Source organism: Phyllostomus hastatus, unplaced genomic scaffold (genome assembly GCF_019186645.2).
Source record: "Phyllostomus hastatus isolate PE091 unplaced genomic scaffold, TTU_PhHast_1.1 phas_contig_348, whole genome shotgun sequence".
Classification (NCBI taxonomy): domain Eukaryota; kingdom Metazoa; phylum Chordata; class Mammalia; order Chiroptera; family Phyllostomidae; genus Phyllostomus; species Phyllostomus hastatus.
Window position 1 is genome coordinate 1,971,224 of NW_025333860.1, and position 25,090 is coordinate 1,996,313.

Sequence of the window (25,090 nt, forward strand, 5' to 3'; positions counted from 1 at the left end):
CACCTGCTTGTGTATTTCCTTCAGCTGGTGCATGAAGGTGGCCAGACTCCAATATTGGGGTTCGACAATAATAAAACTCAAACATTTCCATTTTTGTTTGAAATGTATTTCTGGTATTTTTCTTCCTATTTTTCTTCTATCCCACCCTAACCCCTAATCTGCTTGTTTAAGTAGAGGGTGATTATGATGTCAACAGTTTTCTCCTTGACAGCAAGGGGAAAAGTCACCACTGGTTTTTCGGAAAACACTAATCACGGTAATCCTCCCATAAAATTTGAGATTTGGTTGTGGTGTAATTACTAACAAATAAAAATTATATTAAGAAAAAAGATCACCTTTGCAAGGCATTTGGTTTATAATTAGTTCACAAGAACTGCTGCCCTTAAATACATAATTAACTTAAGCCTGGGTCCTCATCTAGATCAACCATCCATTTTTTTTCTCTGAAAAGTGGAGACTGCAGTTTTCTCTTCCACTTGCAGTCCTCCCAGGAAATATTTTGAGTCCCAACTGTGTTACGGAGTGGCCATGACCACCCAGAGATGGCTATTGTGCTATAGTAACCACCTAAGCAAATGGGGTGATGAAACAAGCTGCATTTACTTTTCCGTAAAAACAAATTGATGTAATTTGATCAAATCTTCTTTCCAATTTAACAGGGCATGAAACCAGTCTGCTGAATAAGGGTGGATGCTATAAATACTTAAGTTGAGCACACCACTACCATCATCAGCACAGAGGTAACTACTAATTGGCCTAATTGCTCGGCTCAGGAGAATAAAAAAATACTTCTTATTGGATAGAATCTCATTATCATAATGCTATGAAACCTTATCATAACAGTAATCCTAGTTCCTTGGTCTCCTGCAGGCACAGGAGATCTGCCCATTAGCATCCAAAGTGCAACGATGCCCACCTACCTGGTAGTGTTTTCATAGGTATTACAAATAACTGAGAGAAACAAACTTTCATCACAGAGTTAAAATATTTAATGACCAAATTAGAGTTTGCTGTAATAGTGAATCATGAGCAGGTGTTACTTGTCTCTGAAAAAAACAAAAATTATATAACATCTTAGAGAATTTCTGCAGAATTAACTGTACAACAGATATCAGCGGTGTCACAATTCTAAAAATTAAGAGAGAAATCTATCTTTAATGTCTCAGTAAGGGCATTCTGTAAATATTTTTTACATAAATGCACAACCTTTGCTAGCCACAAAAGTTAGTATCAAGACAGATTTCACTGTAATTTGAAGTCTAACATGTAATCATTATTTTTTCAGAGCTTAAAAAATGTTAACTACTGATCCTGTTACATTTTACAAATACATTCTTTAATATGAAACATTAACCTGAATAACTGCATACTTCCTGTACACAGATATCTAATAATACTAGTGAAGAAGACTACAGCTACATTCCAGGAAGTAATAACACTGGGAAATTTCTTTTCTTTATGCACTGTCAATACAATTTAAGATGTTCTTCACATTTACACATTATCCCGAAAACTCAGAGTGAAGTGCAGAAATGAAACAAACAGAAATTAAATGTCTTCTCGCAAGCTCAACCAAATGAATTGGTCCCAAATAATGTGAGTCATTTCAGCAATTTCCTCTAGGTCAGATTTTATTAATATTTTGTATTGCAGCACCTTCTACAAAAGGATGGCAGAGAACTTCACGTGTGTCATCACAGGGCTCCTGTGCAGCAGTCCAGGAGGCTGAGGAGGGACCAGGGTTGCTGCTCTGGCCTCTCTGTGGGGTGGAGCCCTATGCCTGACTTTGACCCTGGGAGGTCAAGGTATGACCACCGCCTGGAAGGGAATCAATACAAGAAGCTAATTCAGATAGGTCTGCATCTAATCCAGGCTATTTCCAATAAGACTTATGTCTAAAAGGATAAACAGAGAGTGGGGAAAGATGTGGGATACTTATATTTATGAAGAGTAACTATCACAATTCAACCAGGGAGGAAGAATCTCAAATTTCACAGTATGCTTATGACCTCATCCTCTGCTACTTTAGAAGCAGCTCTGCAAAGCTGTTGTTAGGTAGTTGGCAAGAAATTGCACTTTGAGTTTGGCCTATTGTCGGGGTTTTTAGAGTCACCCTCTCAATTATTTATTTCAACTATCTACCTCTGAAGCTAGAATTCAGTTTGGGAGGATTGTGGGGGGTGTGTGTGTGTGTGTGTGTGTGCATCATGAAATGAGATCTGCAAACAACACCTCTTTGGAGTGATGTTTTGGGCTTGCCTTAGGAACTGTAAATGCTTCTAATGGTGCTCATCAGATAGAAAGTTTCTTGTTTCTTTAAACTTTTTAGACACCCAAAGAAAAGCACAAAATATTACAGTCAACTTACAGAGTTTGCCCTACACATTTTACAGAGTTTTCTAGAACTGGATCATCTCCCTAAGAGGATTCAGACATTTGTCTCTGGGAAATCCCCTCTCCCTTCGGATAGGTACTGCTCAGACCATTTCCCCGCACCTGCCCAACTTTCATCCTCCCCAGGAATGCTCTATCAGGAGAGTGCAAGGTATTTAAATCAGCATAAATAATATGAAATTCATATTACACTGCTGGTAAGGGGCTACTATACACATGGACTCAACTGGCTGCAGGGACAGGAAGAGCCCAAAGGGCCCTGGAGATTCAGGCAGCTTAAAAATCGGTGTGCTGCAGCGGGAGGCTGGCAAGGTATCTGAATGTACAGCTTGCCTTGTGTTCAAGACGACAAAGCGTGGCTTTTATGTTTAGCGCTTTATCCCTCCAAGAAGCCAACTCCCAGACTCTAAACCCAGTACTATCTTGAGTAATACAAAATCACACGTGTGAACCAACTTTTTTCAGTCTGACTGCGACAGAAAGGCTTCACGACTGCAGTTTTCCGTCAGACCGGGCAAGCTGCAGTTGTGGAGAAATGCGATTGGTCAAGAAACCCACACTTGAAATCACATTAGATAAATAGGCAGCAATAACAACACCAAAACTTCCAAAAATCAGATACCAGGAAACTGAAAGCCATTTCCCAAGAACATTGTCAGGGTGTTTCTAAAATAGGCATGACTTTGTAAAATGAAAAGAAAAAAGATTTTAGATGTAGTATGTTTTCACATTATCAGTTACACAGACCTTTATTTAATTCTTGATAAAAATCCAAGTTCTTTTCAATACCAGCTACTGGAATTTGGGACAATGACGAAAGAAGCAGCCATAAGTGCACAAAGGTTTTTAAATGGGCTTTTTCTTAGGTCTTTAATCTCAAATTTTTATCCTTTCTATGATAATTTCAAATAATCAGCCTAGAAAATAAGTATTCAGACTACAGCTCAAACAGGAGATTTCTATCTATGATTCTGATTTGTTGTTCTGAATGCTAGTGATGGCTTGTGCCAAAGATTACCACATAAAACTCGAAATCTGAGACTGCTCTTTCCCCTGAGAAACCCAATTGTTTTCCATAATACAGATTTATTTCTCAGGATACAGAATCTTAACCTTCAAATTAAGAGTAGCTTGGATACTGAGTGAAACCAATCACTGCTTATGCCTTTTATTTCCAACCAGGAAAAATAACATCTGATGTTACCATATTAAAATGTCTTTCTGCTTCATGTCAGAAAAAAATACATGATGTCAGTTCAGGCCCAACTCAGTACATCATTTGGTCCAAATTTCATATTCAAACCATCACAAACCCCACCTCCCCCTGCAAAAACAGGGAAAACATACACACACGTACACACAGTGGAAAAAACCCCCACAAACAAACTGAAGCTGTTGTTACTGCAGCATTCTTAGCACAATGTATAAACACCACACCTTTGTCATATTAACAGAAAAACAGAGTAACATATCAAAAGAAAACAATAACCTTAAATGTCCATATATCATTGGGAAAAAGAAGCAAGTGGAGGTCCGGAATTTTCGTAAAAACTGCTGAACAGACTCTTCCATTTCCTTAAGAGGGTCACCAGGAGAGGCAGTTTCTCAGCATTTGTGCTTCATGGCAAGCTAAGGAGAGAGAGAGGCAGGAGAAAAGGAGGGTGTTACTAGGCAGCGGGAGAATTTGAGGTATGCTCCGTCCTGTGTCCGCAATGAGAAGCAGCACTGAGGTTCTGCTTCCTGGGGCAGTCACCATTACTATGCACAGTGGCATCCAGTAAATGTGCAACATTTCCCCAAGTCATCCATGGAGCCCTGCATTTGCTACTCCTCCTCACAGTAATTTTGTTAATGTGCGTGTCCAGGTTGGGGAGAGTGCTATGTGGAGCTCCCTTGTTCCACCAGAGAAGCAAGTGGAAAAAGCCAATGCACAGGCAGGATGAGGGACCTGCCTGTGGAACAGGTGGGGGATAGGAGAACGAAGACCTCTGGGCTCCCGGGTTACTAGGTGTCCAGAAACCCACTAGTCTTCAAGTGTAAGCATTTACTGGCATCTCCTACAGTATGAAAAATCAACAATGGTAGGGAAACAATTTTCAATGATCCATTCAATATCCAATCTGGACAGTCAATCAAGTCCAAAGCACTGGATTAAACCATGTTAGGGCTGAACAATAGATCAAGTCCAGACCTTGATTTACTACTCATCCTGTTAGGTAGCAGCTAGGAAGGAGGGGCCAGAGGGGAAATAAAGGCAAGGCCCTCACCATTACAGCATAACAAAGAAGGAGGCTGGAAGAAAAGGAAGACCTGTCTCATCAATTAACTCGGCAGTCCCGAGCTCAGTTTGATAAGATTGCCAGATGTCCCGAGCATTGAAAGCACAATAGCGCAGAAGGAAGGGGCATCCTTGAGACTGTACTAAGAAGGGAGGCTTCTATAACAGCCTCACTAAGATTGTCAGGTGTTCTAACATCACAAGCAGGAGGAAGCGGGGGTGGGGGAGTGGGGGCGTGGGGAGGTGGCGGGGCTAATCCTTGAGATTCTGTACTGGGAAAGGGGACCCCTGTAACAATGTCACTAAGACAAAGAGCTTTTACTAACTGAGAAAGAAAGCCTCTGTAGCTGTGTGTATGTCTCGGGTACCTCTAGAAGCCAGCTATAAACCCCAAACCCCAAAAGTCGGGGTACTCGGTAATCCTAGTGCCCACTTGTAACTCTTGCTCAAGTGCATAAATAAATTCTCTCATTTCCACTATACGTGTTGGTCTCTCACTTGAATTCATCTCTTGCAGCGAGACAAGAATCAGGGTTGGGGAGAAAGGCCGCCTGACTCAGGTCTCTCTCTCACTCTCTCCCCCATCTGAAACAATCCCACTGGTATTTGAGAAATGCAGTTTATTGCGGTATTAGGTCTTTATAAATGGGAACACCAAGTACAACTGTATCATTCAATATCTTCCCTGGCCCACCTGGAGCCCTTAATGATATATTTAAGGAAATGAATGCAGGCACAGAACATAAAATTAAATCTGACATTGCTTCCTTAGCCAGATTCTTTTCAAGTAGCCCAGAAGGCAGAGTTGAGGTTGAATGGTAATTTTTCATGTGTCCAGAGTCTGACATTAGGGGTTAATCCCTGAGTCTGGGGCCAGAGTGACATAGATAGGTGACAGGATTCTGGAATTGAGAATGTTTTTGAGCAAAGGGCAGGAGATCCCATGTAGGCAATAGCTTTGTAGAACCTGTCAGCTGGCCATGGCCAGGTTCTTGGCCCTTGAAGAAATAGCAAGAGGAATCCCCCTGCTTCCACCAGGAGGTGCTCTGCATCACACTGAAGACACCATCGAAGATTCATTTCCCCTGTGTAACCCAGGGCCACTCTAGGCTCCCTTCCCCTTCTTGGGGTCTCCGACAAGGAAGTTATAACCTGGGGCTACCACCTCAGCTAGGTCACCTGCAAGAGCAGCACCAACATTTTCCTTGCAGCTGGTGCATCCAGGCCAAGTCAGCATGGGAAGGAGAGGGGATTGGGGACCGAGCCCTTCTGTTGCTCCACTAATCTCTGCTCGGGAAACCTCAGCTGAGAGAGCTCCAGGGCCTCTGTCTGGTGAGGACGGTCTAAACAAAGACCTCCATATGCCTTCTGCAGTGCTGACCCCTAGAGCCAGTCAACCGCCAGTTAGACAGTGTTTGCGAAGTCCTGAGCATGCCCAGGCTGTGCACTCAGTGCTGTGGGTTTTTGCCACAAAGCTTGGGGGTGGCTGATAACTCCTGACCTCAAACAGTTTATGGGAAACAAGGTGGATGGGAATGGCAGAGACAGGGCTCTCCCTCAGATCTATCCCAGTCCCCGGCCACACTCTGAGCCCCTCTACTGAATGGTCCCACTTCTTGCTCTGTCTTCTAGTTTTTTTATACAATATTTAGCAACATGGAATATTCAAATCGACACAGAGCTGTTAAGTGTTGTACATAATGAGTAACATTCATAAATATTTGATCAGTGCTGCTGTCCTCTTACTCACTCAGCTGTTAACCTTCCACTAGTGGGCTTGTGTCAGTTCACCCAGCCGTTAATCTTCAGCAGCGATGGTGCTGCTGTGCACACCAGGCCCTGGGTACCACTCTGGTGAGTCTGGACCCACAGAAGGGAGTCCCAGCCAGGTAGGGTGTGCCCAGCCCAGCTCTGCAGAAGTACAACTGGACTGGGCTTTCTGCTATTTGAGGTATTTTTTGTAGAAAGTCAGAAAGCAGCATCATTTCCATGCTACCTAGGATTTTAATTCCCTAGGAGCTAGGAGCTCAGAATATGGAAGGCAGGGTACAGTCACTTCCCTGCTACAAGTCTGTTATATGACTTTGAGCTCTAAAGTCACAACTACTCTGTGCCTCATGTCTATAAATGTCATCTCCAACTCAAATACTATGGATCCATTTAGAAATCAGAGTTCCTATTAAGGAGGAGTTTAGAATTTCCTTTTGACATATTTTGTTTTATTAATATGTCATAGAAAGCTTTCTAACAATAATGATAATAGTTATTATTACTCATACTGGGATACTCTTTTTTTAATATTTTATTTTTTAAATTTATTTTTAGAGAGGGAAGGGAGGGGGAAAGAGAGTGAGAGAGAGAAACATCAATGTGTGGTTGCTGGGGGTCATGGCCTGCAACCCAGGCATGTACCCTGACTGGGAATTGAACCTGCAACACTTTGGTTTGCAGCCTGCGCTCAATCCATTGAGCTACGCCAGCCAGGGCCCATACTGGGATACTCTTTAAGAAGCCTGGACCTCTGAGGTCCCTTCTGGCTCAGAGACCCAAAGGAAACACACAGAGTAAGGAGAGAGGTGGCCGGTCCCTGCCAGTGAGATGCCACTTACCACTCTCTCCCCCACAAACGTGGGCTTATGCGAAACAGGGCAGATCACCATTCCTGTTGTCGAGAAATGTCATCTGAGGATGCCTAGGTGTGGGTCCTACTCTCTCTCGCCTGCTGACTCACTGCCCATGGCAGGTCTCAGAGTGCTGCCCACACCGCTACGCTGTGCCTTGGGGGCAGGGGAAAGTGAGCAGGGCTGCTCTGTGGCTGAGCACACTTTCCTAAGGGCTGAGACTGTGCCAAACCCAAAGCTCAAGAAGGAACCACGCTTCCTCAAGCCAGGCTGAACCAAGCTGGGGAGAGGGGCTGCAGGAGACAAGCTCTACAGAAGACAAGCACACACATATCTTGATGGCAGGGTTGTGTAAATCTACTCTGACACATGTGAGTCATTGCAGGAGAACTGGGTAAAACTGGAAAGCGTGAGGTCCTTTTCCACTGCAATCTAGAAAGGTGGGTCATACACTTCTGCTAGACTTGCATGACTTTGTTCAACCAGGAAACACAAAGAGCTGTTACCTGGAACTGCCATTCTCTGCTCAGGGATGTCATATGTGCACTGAGTCTCTACTTGTAAGTGCAATCCACTGAGTCAACACAGCCACCTTTGTCTGGGGGGTTGGAGAGTCTGGCCTCCATCTATGAACTCTCTCTTACCAGCAGCCTGTGAAATGACATCTTCATGGTCAGCCTGCACTGGTGGGTTCAAATCAGGAAGTCCTAGTCTCTGAGAAAATAGCCACACTTATCTAAAGAGATTGATCTCCCCATTTGGAATACTGCTAATGCTGGTGATTCCCATGTACACATTCCACTCTAAAAAACATCAAGTCTGGCCCTGACAGTGTCTCCCTCACAATCCTTCAACAGACACTAGCAGCCCCTCCCCTCCTCCTCAGGGCACCCACAAGAAGGGAGGTCACTGGCTCCAACATCTTCCTAGTGGTCAAATCTGAAGCCCTTTGGCCTTTGGTGGGCTAATCTGTTTCTGTTCTGATGCATCCTGTTTCAAGGGCTGCTCCGTGTTTAGAAAGCATCAGCATTTGCCTGGGGGTCTTCCCCTCGCCTTTGGAGGGCACAACACCTTCCCCTCCAGCCCTCCCGTCCCTGTGTTAGAATCTTCAAGCCCATTTCTAACTCATCCTCTCCCTCCATGCCCCCCCCGCCCAATCCCCGCACTGTGCTCATTATGTGACCAAATAGGGTAGGTTCAGTAGAAACAATTCTTATGGACATAACTATAACCCACATAAGTTTAAATTTACATGTGCCAGGTATTGTGCTAATAGATTTATAGGTTTGAATTCATTCAATTCTCTCAATACCCTGGAAGATAGCTACTAGTATCAATTAGCCATATTTTACTGATGAGGAAACTGGAGTTTAGAGAAATTAAGCACTTGCCCAAGGTCACTGATGAGTAAATCACTGAGATGGTAAATCAAACACAAGTGCCCATAACTACTGTAGGATGCTGCCTTCCCAACTGCTTAGCAAACTTGGCCACAGTATCAGGGAAACAGGGTGGCCAGGGCCAAGAATTCTGGCCATCTGGTTAGGCTGTCCAGTCCAGTGTTTGTGTAAGTTCCCCTAAGGGGGACGCCCACATGGATGACCTCCAGGTATTGTGTACTCCACCTTACAAAGAGCGATTTTACAGACATCCTTGGTAACCTGGTTCATGGTTTAATCATCAACTGAAGCTTTTGCTTTTTAGCAGAATTTTATCTGTGCACTACTGATTGCTCTGTTTTGTGTGGTCAGGTCTAAAACAGAGCTGCCTGTATCATCACCCTTCCCAGACTTGAAGACAATCACCAGTTACTCCCTTTAGCCTTCTCTTCCCCAAATCAACATTTTAAATGCTTCCCCAGACTTCCTCTGTCCACTCCCCATTTAAATGACTAAAGTTGCCATTGTTATAAATGAAGCGGGTGCTAGGATCCTAGCATGTTCATCTCGTCATTATTTCTGTAGTATGAAGGCTGGAGAAGGGACCAGGGACAAGATAACCATAAATCTGAGCTCGTTCCCTCTGTGACAGTTACAGTAAGCCGAGGCTCTGGCCTCCAGCAGGATGGCCTGCCTTTTCAAACAGATCCAGCCAACTCTTCTCCAGGGAACACCAACGGGGCTCCCAAGGCAGCAGTGCAGTAAGACCCTGTCACGACAGAGAACTGAGAACACAACGACAGATCTGTGTGAAGGGCATGCAGGAAGGGAAGGCAGGAAGCATCCACTTGGAATCGATCGGCAGTCTGGCCAAAGCCTGAGCTCTAAGCCTGAGCTCAGCTGCAGAGATTTTTCTTGTTATTTTTCAGGTTGTCCAATCTTGTTTCCTCAGCAAAAATGGGGTTTTCTGTTGAAGCAAAATTTTCCCCCCAAAGGTCACCTGAAAGGCGTATCTGTAGGGCCAGATCATGAGTCTGAGATGCTAGCAGTTATCAGCGGAAGCTGTTTCTGGAAACCTAAATTCGAATCACTAGCCAGAGAAGAAGTGCCCTTTGATCTAAAGCACAGGAACAGCAGTAAATCCTCTTTATCACCTGACCAACAGGGACTCTCTGTCCTTTGGTTTGTGACTGCCTTAGATAACTGGCTGCCAATAAAAACTCCCCTGGCCCCCTCTAAAAGGTACACTCTGAGTGAGTGTGTGGATGTGGGTGTGTGTACCCACCATTCCAGTCATGTGGGAAATACTTTTTTTCTGGACCCAGAGGCAGGAGGGAATTTTGGGGTCAGCTCTGCACGAGTTGGGTCAGTCTGAGAGGTCCACACCCCTGGCAGAGGGAGACCAGCCCTGAGAGACACTGTGCCCTGGGACAGGAGCTCGATTTTCATACGATGAAAAGATAAGAACACAGGATGCTCATGACCGGAAAGAGGCAGCAAGGAAAAGTAAGCACAAGCAGCCCAAAGGCCTCTTTTAAGTACTGGCCAAGGGAAGAGGGATATTCTGACCTCTTCCCCCCTCTCTGACACCGTTCCCTGACACTTGAGCCCTCAACTTCTGGGCAGGAATGAAAGGTGGTCCACATTTTTCAAAGGCCCAAGGTCAGACATAGGAATGAAGACGTTAGAAGGGCGATATCCAAGGAAATAGGGACGGGAAAGAATCCTTCGAGATTTGGGTACTTAGTACGTAGCAGGTGCAACATGCATAGGGAGGAAGGCCTGCCTCTGGATCTGCTGTCAGGGGAGACCCACTGAAATAGTTTCTGGGCACTGAAGCCCCCCGCTGTCTGCAGGACTCACCTTGTGTGCAGTCTCTGCAAACTGCTGGGCGCTGTTCTTCATGTCCTCCGTCTTCTCCTCTGCTCGGCCTAACCGCTCCCCACGCTCGTTCAAGGCCTGGCTTGCTTTCTGTACGGCACTGGTCACGCTGTCAGCTGCTGAATGGAGGATGCTGTTTCCTGAAGAAAGACAGCAAGGGCATCAGAAGCTGGCTTGGATGACCTACAGTGACAGACCGCTGCCAGGGGTGAGCATCTTGTGAGAGCAAGGTGGATCACACTATAGAAAGGCCTCCGGGTCTAGGAAACAAGTCAACACTTCTTCTGACGGGTTGACCGACTCACTTGCAGGAAAAACGCCTGTTGACTGCAGGACCTGGGAAAAAGCTGAAAGCTTCTCTCGCATCCCCATCATCAACAGACCACTGATTTCCACTCTGCTGCCATTCTGTTTGGGGGAGCTCAAAGGACGGGGTCCACTGTTTGGATGTAGGACTTGGCTTGCAAATGGAAATCCTGACAAGTTCAGAGAACTAGGCGAGTTTAATGAGATATATCTGAATCTTATGTGCTTTGCCTCTGTGCCCGTTCTCCTGAGGTTTAAGTGAACAACCTCAGGAAACGGGGGGCACACAACTTTTCTAGATATCATGCTCTATATTCTGCTCAGCTCTTCCCTTCCATTAACCCCTTCATCCCTAGATGTATGACTCCATGTAAGAAGCTCTGAATCAATCTCAAAGTCCGGAGTAGATGTGTACCACCCAACCTTGAATCCTGAGCTGTGTCTTTGTTGGTTGGTTGTCTCTAATCTTTAGTATTTGAAATATGGAGTCTCAGTGCCACACTTAGCCAATGGGAGGAAGACAGTGAACCAGACTGAGAAGAAACTTAGCATTCCCAGACTCATGAGTGATGACAACAAGGAAGCTGGAAGCCATCATGTTTCAAAGGATCAGGCATCCCTGACATCCCACTCTCCAGGACTGGGAGACAGAATCCAACAGTGAAAACCGGCAGAGGCATGACCCACTGAGAACAAGCATCTTGAAAAATGACAACCTAAGGAAATTTACAGCTGTATTATGTTAACACTGAGTGGAAGATATTTAATGGCATTTAATGCAATAGCTTTATGTCTTTGAGTAAGTTTATTACATCATTTAACTTTGTACCTGGGATGGATACATCTAGCCACAGACAGCTTTTATAATAGAAATGTAATTTCCTCTGGTCTCATCTGCAAAGGCTTACTAACTTCTCCTCTGTGGGAACAGTCTGCGGTTTGCGGAAAAGGATCTCAGACAAAGGAAGTGCCTGGCCCAGAGGAAGCACTTCATAAATTGTTTACCATTTTTCTTCTTTTGGGGTGGGTTTCAAGGGCTTCCACTACATGCTAAAGGAAGGAGAATGGGGTTAACTTAGTATTACTCAGCTGCATCAAGAACTACAATGAATTAAGATAAATTGGCCCAGATTAACAGGGATGAGATGAGATGAGGCTCTGGAGACACCTGGCTGAATGCAAGAGCTGGGATGGAAGGTCTAGGTTTTTAGAACAGATTTAGGAGGAGAAATCTTGGTCCCCTTCTACATTTACATCGTACTCATACTGTGATGCTGTCATTACTGCCTAACATTTCAATAGCATTTTGTGATCATAAATCTCCTTCACAAATATTATCTCAGTTGACTGTCACAAAGATTCTACTGAGAAGGCTGAGACTAGTTGAGGTTAAGTGGCTTTCAGAAGATCATGTCCCCAGGGATGGGACATGGCTAGCACTGGAACCTGGGTTTCCAAAACTTTTCCTTATTCTTCATCTTTCTCTTTGGTGAAGAATATGGTGTTAGTCCTGGGGAACAATCACAATGCCAGAACAGACAAGCAGAGATGGGCTTTGACAGGTTATTTCCCAAGGTAATGTTTCTGCCCTTAAGGCATGTCTCTTAGCAAATGAAGAATTATGGTCCATGATGCATTGCAAGTCAAGTTCCCAAGAAGGAAGAGGGCAATGGGGTGGAATGGGAAGATGGAGAAGGGACTGGAAGGTGAAGAGGAGTGGAGGAGCATACAAGAAAATCTCCTCCCATTCCTGCTTCCTTCCACATACCCACAGCTTAGCTACCAGAGGCCAGGGGAAACACAGGGTCAAGAATCTGCACAGCTAGAAACAGCTGCATTAAAGCAAAGGGATTTTAGAATTATCTTTCATAACATTAAGAGGGGCTATAACCAGGTCTTATCTTTTCCCATTGGAATTGAGTCTCATGATATTTTCAAAGTTCAGACATACCTGTGTTTCTGAAATGATCCTGCTATGCATAAGCCATACAGCTTTCTCGTCATGGATCCCATAAAGTTAATTCTGTACATGATGTCAGGTAACACTGCACCCTGTTTTATAGGATACGATTTAACCAATAGTCATTATAACTAAAAAAGAACCAAGTATTATAACTAAAAGAGGGAACCAATGCTGTCTTCACTGTTCAAAGATGACACTGCTGACCACTACCAACAGAAAGTCCACCTTTAGTTATTTTCAGGCATGAAGATGGATTTGAACAAATCTGGTTGCCTCAGTTGAAATGACGTCTCCTGGTTTCAATTCTATCCATTTTTCAGGCCCAGTGAAGTCCTATCACCTTTATCAAGCGTAAGGACAATTCTATTCTTACCCTAAGCTCTGGGGAACTGTCTATATCCATCATGTGTGCTTAATCAATGGCAGTCATGAGCAACTCTTCCACCTCATTTCTTCACTTGTAGGTGCAGTGACTTCCCAGCTGAATTATAAATTCCCTGAGGACACCATTGAACTCTACTGACCATTCCCTAAATCTTGAATTTTCTCCCCTTGACTTGGGTCTCCTGCTTGCTAGCTTTCTTCTCTCTCTGGGATCCTTTTGCTAATGCTGTAATTCCAGGGTTCTGTCCTTGGCCATCTGGTCTGATGCACTCTACAGGCTCGCCCTGGGACAGAGTTACTCAGCTCATGGCTTCAATGGTCACATTTATCTCTTTAGCTAGATTGTGCTGCTGAGCTCCAGATCCTTGTGTTTTCTTACTACCAACTCCAGGTGAGTGGCCCAAAGTCATCTTGAAATCAGTATGTCTAAACCTGACCCTATTGCCTTTCCCTTCACACCTGCTTTTCCTTTGGGACCTTTTGCTCAGGGGCTAATCACACTATCTGTTCAGGTCTTCAATGCAGAAGTCGAGAGTCCAGTCTAGATTCCTCTCTCATTTTTACCCCAGATGGCTAAAGGTCACCTCCTACACAGCCCGCTGCTCTCTACCATTCTCATTATCTTCATATTGACCCAGGGTCAATATAAGTTACAGTGACAGCCTTCTGTATTACTGAGTATCACACACCCTTCCTGGTCCATCTTCCACACTTTTACAGTAAGGTTTTAAAGGGCAAATCTGTTACCACCTCCCCACTACTTCAAGACAAAACTGAGACTGTGCTCTGCTTCCTTCTCTCGGCTCATCTCTTGGAACCCCATCCATTTTCCTTCCTACCTAGTATTTTCTAATTCTATGTCTTGCCAAAACTTTCACAAATGTGTCATATTTCTTCTACTGTATGCCTTTGTAGTTACTGCTACTTCTGTCTGCAACTCTGCTTCTTATCTTGGCCCTCCCACTTACTCCTCAATGCTTCAATATACTTCAGACGTCTTTCCTAGAAAATCTCGCCATGCCTAGCCCATCCTACCCCCTTTTGCCCCCAACACACACATTATCTGTGTCTATTTCAAATGGTGTATTTATTTTCCTGCATATAATCATTAGATATCTAGTGTGAGCTCGGTGAGGGCAGAGACTGTGTCTTTCTCACTTCTGATTCCCAATCCATGGCATACAGTAGACACTTAATAAACATTGGCTGACTGAGAGGCAGCAAGTATATATCATCCCTCCTATGATTTCTTTATGTCTAGCACAGAGCAGACAGCATAACTGATGCTATCACAGGACCTCACTAGGTCCTGAAATTCTAAATTTGCCAAATGACTAAGGGCTTCATCTGTCTGGGGAAGTTAACTATCTCCTTTAGAGACTGTGCCAGGAATTTAATGAATTAAGTAAACAACAAAATGCAAAAAAGGAAATGTATTGACTATAGCAAAAGTCAAGAGGAAGTTTATAAAAATTTTGTTGTTACTAGTCTGAAAATAAACAACTGTAAAGTATAAAAGTAACAGATGTTAAATAGCTTAATAAACCAATGAAAGAAGTGACAGCTGCCTCAACACTTACATTTCTAGGCATTTAATAAAATCTGCTCTTCATGACAATGTTATGTGATGGGCATATCATTATTTTTAAAATCCCATTTTTACAGATGGGAGCAGCAATGTAAAGAGAGAGGTCTAACAACATGCCAGGAATTGCACAGTAAGTGAATGGCAGAGTTAGATTTTGAACCCAGAAAGCCCAGCTCCAGAGTCAGTTCTCTCACTCATTGTATTAACTGGCTCTCCATGGGTATTTTCTTGTACTGAGATTAACGACATAGTCTGCATTAACTGTATGCAGTAAGACTTTAGTGTAGTAGTTCTTAATGCATTTCTTAAAATCACAATATAAAACAAATCATCCTGTCCTTATTATAAGTTAAAAAAACTTACTGTAGAAAGTTTAGAGTGCACATTCTAAAAAGGCAATAAAATCATGTAATATTTAATTACTTAGAGATAACCATAATTTGTATTTGTGGTATATTTTATTGTAGTAATTTTTCTGTTTATGCTTTTCTGAAACATGGTTGAAACCATACTGCATGTGGGGAGGGACACCCTGAAAACCAGAATTATCTTCTGTAGGGCGGGCTCCTTGTACTACAGGCTCCCCCTGAAAGGGGAGTGTTCTAGGAACCCTTCTGTATCAGTGTACCAGCTGTGCTCAGCTTCAGTGCATTTTTAAAAGACTTTTCCAACATGTTTGCCCATTTCATGATAGGTGATTAACAAGTGCAAACCAAAAATGGCATGACCCCTGTGCCCTACCATCCCTATTCATCTGATCTTGCCCTGAGTGATGTTTTTTCTTTTTGTTTTGTCTCCCTGGATGAAAAAAGTCCTCAAAGGGCAACGTTTTGCTATTGTTGAAGGAGTTAAGCAAAAAATGGCCAAAGCACTAAAAGGCATCAAAATCGATGAGCTCAGAAATTTTTTTGAGCAGTGGAAAAAACATCTCGATAGGTGTATTGCAGCAAATGGAGAGTACTTTGAAGGTGACTGAAGTTTAAACATGTAGGAATAGATACTTTTAAAAAATAAATTCTATTTTTTTGGGTCCCTCCTCATATATTTAGTTATATATCCTACTGTGGGTACTTTCCCATGTCACGAAAAATTGTTTGAAAATGCTGTTTATAATGGTTGCATTAAATTACTGCAATTTATCCAAAACTATTACACCTTTAGACATTTGGTGTGTTTCCAAAAGCTTTCCTTTTTACAATGAGGCTGCAGTTATCTTCTTGCACTTATAAACACACACACACACACACACACACACAATCTTTGCCCACATCTCTGCTAATTTCTAAAAACAAAACTGCTGGTTCAAAGGACATACACACTTTTGAGTGTCCTGGTGGATGCTGAAAATGGCTGCCTTGAAAGTGTCGTTCAATATTCGGGACTATTTATTTGCGGGCATACGATGTGCCAGACACTGTTATGTTTACACAACTGACAGAATGGCTTTTGAGGGAGTGATTTACCTTCTCGGATCTTTAATTACCTCATCTGTAAAATGAGCATCATGCCGTCTACCTCATGTGGCTGTTGTGGACTTTAAGACGAGGATGCACACGAAGTGCCTGCAGTGTTCAAAGGACACCTGTCCCCCCGCCTCCCTAAGACCACATCTGCTCTCTAAAAACTATAGAAAAATGGCAGAATACCACCTAATTCCATGGAATGTCTCCCTTTCTTCCCCCCATCTCAGGACTAAATGTCATGAGGCTCACAGGAGACATTTCTAAGATGTCTTTTACACCTGCTGTGTGCAGCTCAGAGCGTTGCTCAGACAAGGGAGCTGAAGACCTACTCATTAAATCTGTGAGTATGATTTGCACAGAGGATGCCTGACTCAAAAGTTGGGGCCTACCATAATGTGTTGAGTTAAATCTGGAAATAAAACAGTCTCCCAGATAGAACAGAATAGCAGATAGAATAGTAAGTACCTCTAAATAGACAGAAGCATATTAATACCCAAATTTATTCATGCAGTCTGAAAAGTGGCTGTCAACCCCAACAAACAAAGTCACCTACCTTTGGAATTACAGTATCTGGAGAGCAAAGGAGAGACCACTCTTACTTCACTGATGCTGCATTCACATTAGTTCCACTCAATATGTGCTTTTAAATATGTGCTTTTAAAGGTACATGCGCTGACATCTTTTCTGTGATATGATTTAGAAGACTGAGAGAGCAACTTGAGATAAAGCTTTTAACATTGTACCATTGTCTAAAATCACAATTAAAAAATTAAGGGTATACAAAGATGAGTGAAAAATGTAGAATACATTGACAGGTAACAACAGAATAGGAGAAAAGAGGGGGACAGATTTTAAAAAGTACACAAAATACTCCAATAGCTCAAATATCAACATAATTTCTTCTTATTGTCCTAGACTTCAGGTTGTATGTTGATAATCGAAAGTACTAATTCTATAGCTAGTAAAGAGGAAATTTAAGTAGAATTACAGCAGCTACTTTCTGTATTGAATATATATGCATAGATATTTGAAATGTAAAATACTCATCCTGTTAGAGAAAAGATAGTGGGAAAATCATATAAAATAAATGATCTATACTCAGTGCTGAGTAGGCATGCACCCTCAGAGCACTCTTTTAAAGTGAAATCTGTGAATAGTTTTGCTTGGACTGCTTCTATTTCATAATTAATTAACCACTTAGGAGTACCTGTTTAATAAGTCCCAATATCCCAAACTAACTTAAGAGGAAAACCAATTATGTAAAAAAAGTACATATATAAAGTGGATTTGGGTTCTAATACAATAAACTCTCAAAAACTGGCAGGGAGATCTACCACATTAAATCTGTTAATAGGTCAGAAACATTAGTAACTCCCATACCGTACATCCAAAGCATTGGATGATAATCTACTTTTGAGTAGATTAAATAGTCCTATTCTATTCTCACCTATGTATTAATTTTCTTAACAAAACCATTTTGTGGTTCGACATAAGGTACACTTAAGTCTGGGCCAGTGTTAGTAATATTTAAATTAATTTTACTGGATGCAAATCTATGGGGTTCGACCAACATTTTCCGCTTCCAATCTCCATCTTGCTCGGTGTCTCTACCGCTAGAGGACGTGTGCGCAAAAGGAAAGTCCCATGGTAACTTGACCCCTGACCGCAGGATCCCTTCTTACTTCTAAAGCCACTCGGAACCACTTGCACACTAGTCAGCTCATGAGGTGAGCTCCGATTCCACCCCTGGTGGTGGTGATTCAGGTGCATGGGAATCGATGCTTCCAAGGAGTTTCGGCTTAGTACTGTGGCCTGCACCAAACATTTTACAAATGAATAGTAACTTAAATAATAATGATGATGCTAACTTTCACTTCTATAAACAGAGTGATTAAATGCAAAGGCCTATCCAGTGAAACACACTGGCTCTTAGCTTGCACTCCATTAATTGCCTGTGAGCGAGGGTAAATGTCCAAGTTCTTTCAACATTACACTGACCAATGCTGACCACACTTCTGCACTTCAATGTTGGACAACCTCTAGGATCCCCTTGTAAGACATTCTTTCAAAAGGTAAAATTTCATTTGTGCTTTCATGGTACTGACTAATCAGTAGACTCTGATACACATCCAGGTTATGTTACAGTAAGTCTTTCTAGAAGGAAGGGTTAGTTGTTACCCCATGGTGGGCACAGATGCAGCGTGAATATTAGCCTGTCACTCATAGAAGCAGCTACCATTCACTGACTGTCTGCCTTCTGCAGGTGCTATGGTAAATTGTCAGATTCCTCAAAGGAATATATTCTTACCCAGGGAGCTGAAGTAGCTTATCCAAGGTCACCCAGATCTTGACCCTAAAGCACTTTTTATTATTTTAAAAATAAGTTGTACATATTTAAGGTTTACTATGTGATGATTTGATGTACATACACTACCTAGTAAAACGATTACTACACTCAGACTAATTAACATATCCTGAAATCTACTCTTTTAGCAAATTTCCAGTGTTCAATACAGTATCATTAACTATAGTCTTCATGCTGTGCACTAGATGTCTAGACTTGTTCATCCTATGTACTCCAGCTACATACCCTTGGGCCAGCATCTATTTCCCCACATCCCTGCCCATGGGAGCCACACACACAAAGGAAATACTACATGATCTCACTTATATGTGGAGTGTAAAAAAGTCAAATACACAGAAGCTCAGAGTTGACCCCAAAGCTCTTAACGACTATATCAGCATTTCCCAAAGTGGTTGTGTGGCTTTAAAAAGTCCTACATAAAAAAACACAATTCTATCGTAAAATGACTTTGTGAAATACCAATTTACCTGGCTCCTTTATTGCAGAACTTTGGAATGTATGCTAATGCAAATTGTCAATCAAAATGAAGTAGGGGTAGTAGCAGAAGAGATCTGTTAGCAGACTTTCCCAAACATATTTATTTACAAGGTCCTTGTGCACAGAATCTACTTCGGGAAATGCTACAATAAGCAATACTGACTTCTAAGTTAAAGGAAGAAAAATAAATAAATCCAGCCTGTCCTCATCAATTTAGTAATAGATGGACAAGTCATGTAATTACATTAAAGAGGCTTGCTTTATAGAAGCAGCAGAACAGATATAGCATGTTGAATGGCAGTCCCAGAATTATCTTTTGTCTTAAGTTGGTGGCTAATTTCAGGGACCATGAAGCTTGTTTGTTGCCTGCAGCTGGATGGCAAAGGAAAATGGACTCAGAGCTCAGGAGTACTTTGTAAACCCACAAACTCAAAAGCCTGTTTGAAAGAGACCTTGGAGGTACCTATGGCTGGCATTACCAAAGGAAGAAGAATGGACCATTCTACATTCCAGTGGCGATGTTAAGGTAATTGAGCCTGTTTTCAAGTCACAGGCATACCCATAGCTAGAGACACAGTAGAAAGCCCGATGCTCCCTTCCTGTGCTATGGAAGCCTGTGAGTTCCATACTCCTCTCAAATTCACAGTCCCGATATTCCCAGTGGCAAGGGTCAAACATTTAGGATTCTATTCATATCCTTGAAAAACTTGAACTCAGGACATGTGGAGAAATTCTGAAGCCCTTTAATATTCACTTAAACTCGGTCCTATGAACATGTTCTTGTAAGAGTTTTCGAGCATCAGCAGAATGAATTCAAGGAAACTTCTTTTTGTTCTGTTTTGTTCAGAGAATACAGGCTCTCAGGAGGGTAGTTAAAATGCAACTTGAAAGAGTGAGCCGTTGTTCTGAGGTTAAAAACCTCGAGTGCCTCTAAATTTGGTAAAATGGATTTTGTTCCCTGTCTTTGGATGTACGGCCACAAATTGCCTCGGATCTCTGGCTCTCTGCTTTCATTAAGGTTGGAAACTAGTGACTTCTGCTTTAAGAACTATGCTTTCAAGTCCTGATATATACAATTTGAAAACCCTCCACACTGCTACTGGGCAAAACTAATTGTCTTCAAGATGTGGAGCCTGCTGCTTCCTAGCCGAGTGACTTTGAATCAATGACTTACCTCCCACCTCTCTGTGCTTCAGTCTGTTTCCTCACCTGCCTCCCTGGCCCTCACACAAGATGGGGGGTGGTGTAGTACCTACCTCAGAAGGTTGTTGTGAGGAGTAAGTGAGCACATGTGTAAGTGGGTCCATAGAACAGTGTCTGACACACAGGAGTCACTCAGCTTTAGCCAGTACTAAAGAGATGGGCTTAGTTTCCTGGCACTGAAGAGTCTTTCTGTTAAGCTTTCCATTTTAGCTCATTTTTCTTTCCCTACTTTCATTCGCTACGACATTGTTGAAGGAAGAGCCTGCTCTCACTGAGACCTCTCGTACTTCCAGGCCACTTTGACCTTTTGGCGAAGCGGCTCCCACACCACCCTACTAACGCTGTCTCTCAGCCTCACCAATGACCTCTTGAGTGCATTGCCTACTTCAAGTTTCGGCCACCGGACCACCCATGGACTGACCACTCCTTCTAAAAATTGCTCTTTCTCTGGGCTTCTAACACTATTTTTTGATTCCTACCATCACTTTGATACTCCTGATCAGTTTCATTCTTTTTTTGGTTAGGGCTATGAGATCAGAAAGGTCTCGGTTTGGGTCTGTCTCTGCCAAATACTAGCTGTGGCTGTGGGCAAATTACTTACTTTCTGCAAGCCTTTGTTTTCTCATGGGCACAATGGGGATAGCAATAGTGCCTATTTTTCAAAAACTTTATGGTAAGAATTGAATAAAATGCATACTTAGCATAGGGTTAGTGACACAGTTTGAGCTCAGCACATGCTGTATTTTTAGTACTATCTGATTCATTGTTTAGGCCTGAAATACCTTGTTATTGCCAGGACTATCTGTTTATTGCAGAATAAACATGGGCCAGACACTATCCATACTTGTCTGCTTCTCAAATTTTACCTTAATACCAAAGAATTGTTTCCTTCCCACCCTCCATTCGACCTCCTCCTCCTGAATTCCCTGTGTTAATGGCCCTCTGTCCACCCAGTGTTCTATGCTCAATTCACCTTTAATTGTAACCTCTCTGCCATACTCCACAGCCAGGGGTTCGCATAGCCTAGGGCGTTTACCTCAGTGAGGGCTCGTCCATCAGCCTCCAACTCTATTTCTAGTCCCTGCCAGGTCTTACTGGACCACCACTGCAGCCTGGTGGTTTTCCTGCTCTGGTCTCAGTTCTCTAATACACCATCTTCTTTCTCTGCTACTGACTTGATCCTGCCCCTTCCTGGTCTAAACCCCTTGTTGGCTCACCCACTATACAGCAAAACCAGTTAAGGGAGATCATTCTTGATCCTCTTGCCAAGCTACTGACCTGCCACCCCTTACAGGCTCCAGTCTCTAACTCCTGCCTCATTGTTTCTTGACAAATTTTAGAAAATTGTTCAAGTTTTATCAATTTCTTACTCTAGGTAGAGAATAACATATAATAAATAAATTCAATGTAAATAAAAAGCTTGACAAGGAATGCTATGTCCAGCTCTGTCCCTAAGGGTGTCTAGACATTAGCAATGCCGCTTAATTTTTTTTTTTTTTTGCAATGTTAGTACTCAAATGCAAACCTGGCACTTAGGATGTGGTGCCTAACACTGTTGTCTGCTAGAGAAAGCAAAGTTCTTTAGGGAGTAGTGGCTTGCATGTCTTGAGGCAAGAAAGACTCAGATAGGCCTGGAACACCTTGTTATTGCCAGACAATAATAAAGACACTTTTAAAGATGATCGGGATAGTGCCAAAAGCAAAAGAAGCCAGGTTAAAGCAGGTCCTACTAGGTAAGTTGTGACATTTAGAACATCAAGAGTAATAAAATGATTATAACAATGATGAGTATTATAACTATTATAATATATAATTATATAATAATACATTATAATATAATGCATGATATATAATTATGCAATTATAATAATTTTATATAACTTTGTGGAACCATGATGTCTATTAATGATGATTTAATATAAAATACTGAGTACAAAAATGAACTTGAAATATAAAACAAAATGGATAATTGTTTTATTTTGTTTTACTGGTTTATTATATTGATTTTAAAAAAGTAAAGAATGTTTTATTGATTTTAAGAAAGAGTATTAAAATATTTAAGCATTTCTTTCTTCTTCTAAGTATTTACCTATATTTAAAAGTGTGACCAGTTTATATTGTGTGAGAAGCGATGGGTAAAACAATCATTCCAGAAAGGAGTGAGTAGAAAGAGTTGCAGTGATGCATTCCCAAGGGAGAAGTGCTTTCTCTTCTTTAGAAATTGGCTATCTGTTCAGCCTAGATCACATCTGCTAGGGAAGAAACTTCTAGATAACTTAACAAATTACAATATTAATAAGGGATCTGTATTTTTCCAACAGTGCTAACATAGCAGATCACTGTATAATAACAGCATGGTTGAGAATGATGTAATGCTGGCCGAGCAGAGCAAATGATACACTGTCCTGGGAGAAAACCCATGATGTTGAAAACACTGGACTTATGTAAAAACCATGGGAGTAAACAGTGTTACTGATGTGAAGCATAAAGTTCAATTACAAAAATGCACCCAGTGAAATATCCAGGTTTGAATCACTTTGGGAGAAGAAACCAGAACAAACAGTTAAAAAGCTATTACAATAGTTCAAATAAGAGCTAATGGCACTAGAATGATGTCAGTGTGGATGACAGAAGCGGCAATATTTAAGATACATAATGATGGGCTGAATATGGGAGATGAGGGAAAAAGAAGAATAGCAAGTGAATCCCAACTTTCTGATCTAGCAAGGGAGTTTAGAGCGGTGCAATTTATAAGAGAGAAACGGCTGTCAGGAAAACAAATTGCCTTGAAGGGTGAGCAGGTATGAGTATCAAGTATTTCATTTTGGATAATGTTATGCTTAGGTTGCCTGTGAGACATCCACGTGAAGTCAATAAGGCAAATACAGCTATTCCTGCATGAAGCTCTGCAGAGAAGTCTGGGATGGTGTAAAAATTGTATGGGAACAGATATGCTCACCTAGTGAGCAATACTAAAGTGAGAAGGGAGGGGGTTAGCAAACCCTTCCTTTAAGAATTTTAACATTGAATTTGTATCTCTCTGATGGCCAGTGAAGCTGATGGCTAATCAACAAAACAAACAAGCAGGCAAAATAGAACTAGAGACATTGAAATTAAGGACAATCTGACAGAAACCAGAGGCGAGGTGGGAGGGGATAATGGGGGGCAAGTGGGGAAGGGTTTTCAGAAACAACTGTAAAGGACACATGGACAAAACCAAAGGGGGTGGAGGTAGGGGAGGGAGGTGGGGATGACTAGGGTGGGGGGAGTGGTGGGGGATAAAGACAGACAACTGTACTTTAGCAACAATAAAATAATTTAAAAAAAAAAAGAATTGTAGCACTGAGAGCACAGGTGGCAAACACAAGGCTGGCAGGCCGAATCCAGCCCTCCACCTAGTTTTATCCTGCGGCAGCGCTGAGCTCCTTGCTCCTAGTTAAGGAGTAGTTACCTTTACACAGTCCTAAAATTACATCTGGCCCTTTGAAGAAAACCTCGAGGCTGATGGGGCGTCTGGTGAAGATGACTTTGACGCCCCTGATTTAGAGGATGGTTAAGGTAAAAGCGCCTGCAAAGAATGCTAAGAGTAAACAGCCTGAGAGGCAGGAGAAAAACCGAGATGAATCTGGCATGGTGGAAGGCAGGACCGCCTAATGAAAAGGTGGCCACAGGAGTGCTAAGACAATTCCATGGCGGGAAGAACAGTCTTTCCAACAAACGGTGTGGGGACAACCGGAGATTCCACGCAAAAGAATGAGGTTGGACCCTATCTCACACTATATACAGTTTAACTCAAAATGGATCAAAGACTAAACACGAGAGCTAAAATGTAAAACTCTTGGAGAAGACATGGGAATAGATCTTCATGATCTTAGATGAGGCAGTGGCTTCTTACAGACGACACTGAAAACATCAGCAGCAAAAGGAAAGAGGGTAACTTGGAGCTCGGCAGAGTTAAAAAGAAGGCTGTGCTCCTTCCTGCACGCTTCCTTAGGCACTTCATTCACACCTCTGTTACTATATTTAACACATCACAATTATTGTCTAAGTATTTTTTTTTTAGCCAATCAGAGTGTGAATTTCTTAAATTTCCTCGACTGTCTCCTCTCCATTGGTGTACTTGGTGCCTAACGGCCTCAGATCCGTACCTCACCTGCACCGCGAGGCTGGCACTACTGCATGAAAATAAACACAATCTTAGACACAAATAGGAAATAAGAATATAAACGGCAGAAAATACAGAGAAAGGTCATCAAGAACAAAGCTCACCAAAACTGATTTATTAACATGAGATGGGAAATTAAATGGTCTTGGAGTAGTACAATAAGAGGTTATGTGGTTTGAGGCTCTATGAATCAAGAACAAGGTGTGAGATTAAATATCCTTTACCATAAACAAAAATAAACTTACTTGCTCTTTGACTTGAGAAAATATGTATGCCCCATTTAGTGTGTGTCCAGCCCCAACTGGTTCTTAGAGATGTTTTACTTCAAACTAATTTAAGTTGTGCTTCAAAGGTATTGAGTAATTAGGCTCTTGGGGATTTTAGCATGACTTCCTCCTGTGAAACATGCTGTTGCTTTACACTGGAAAATGACTTAGGGATCATCTAGGTCCCAGAAGAGAGAAGTGGTCAGTGTGGTAAGGGAAGGATTTCCGCAAGGTCACATCCCAGGTAATAGCAGAGCTGGCCGCAGAAGCCATGTTTGCTGTCCTGGAGCTCAATGAGGCTCTCTACTCACCCACCGTCTTCCAGATTTAAGCAAAACACACACGATAGCTGAGCAG

At 42.3% G+C, this 25,090-nt stretch overlaps 1 protein-coding gene across 3 annotated transcripts in view; it reads right to left on the bottom strand.

The window, feature by feature from the left end:
- Window positions 1-966: 966 nt before the first annotated feature.
- STXBP6 (syntaxin binding protein 6) overlaps window positions 967-25,090 on the bottom strand; it is a 243,206-nt gene continuing 219,082 nt past the window's right edge. For all 3 annotated transcript variants that reach the window (XM_045841209.1, XM_045841210.1, XM_045841211.1), the window contains exons 5-6: window positions 10,536-10,693; window positions 967-4,023 (exon numbers count right to left, since the gene is read on the bottom strand). In XM_045841209.1, the coding sequence (XP_045697165.1) occupies window positions 4,000-4,023; window positions 10,536-10,693 (182 nt within the window). In that variant the 3' untranslated portion in view covers window positions 967-3,999. The remainder of the gene's footprint in view (window positions 4,024-10,535; window positions 10,694-25,090) is intronic.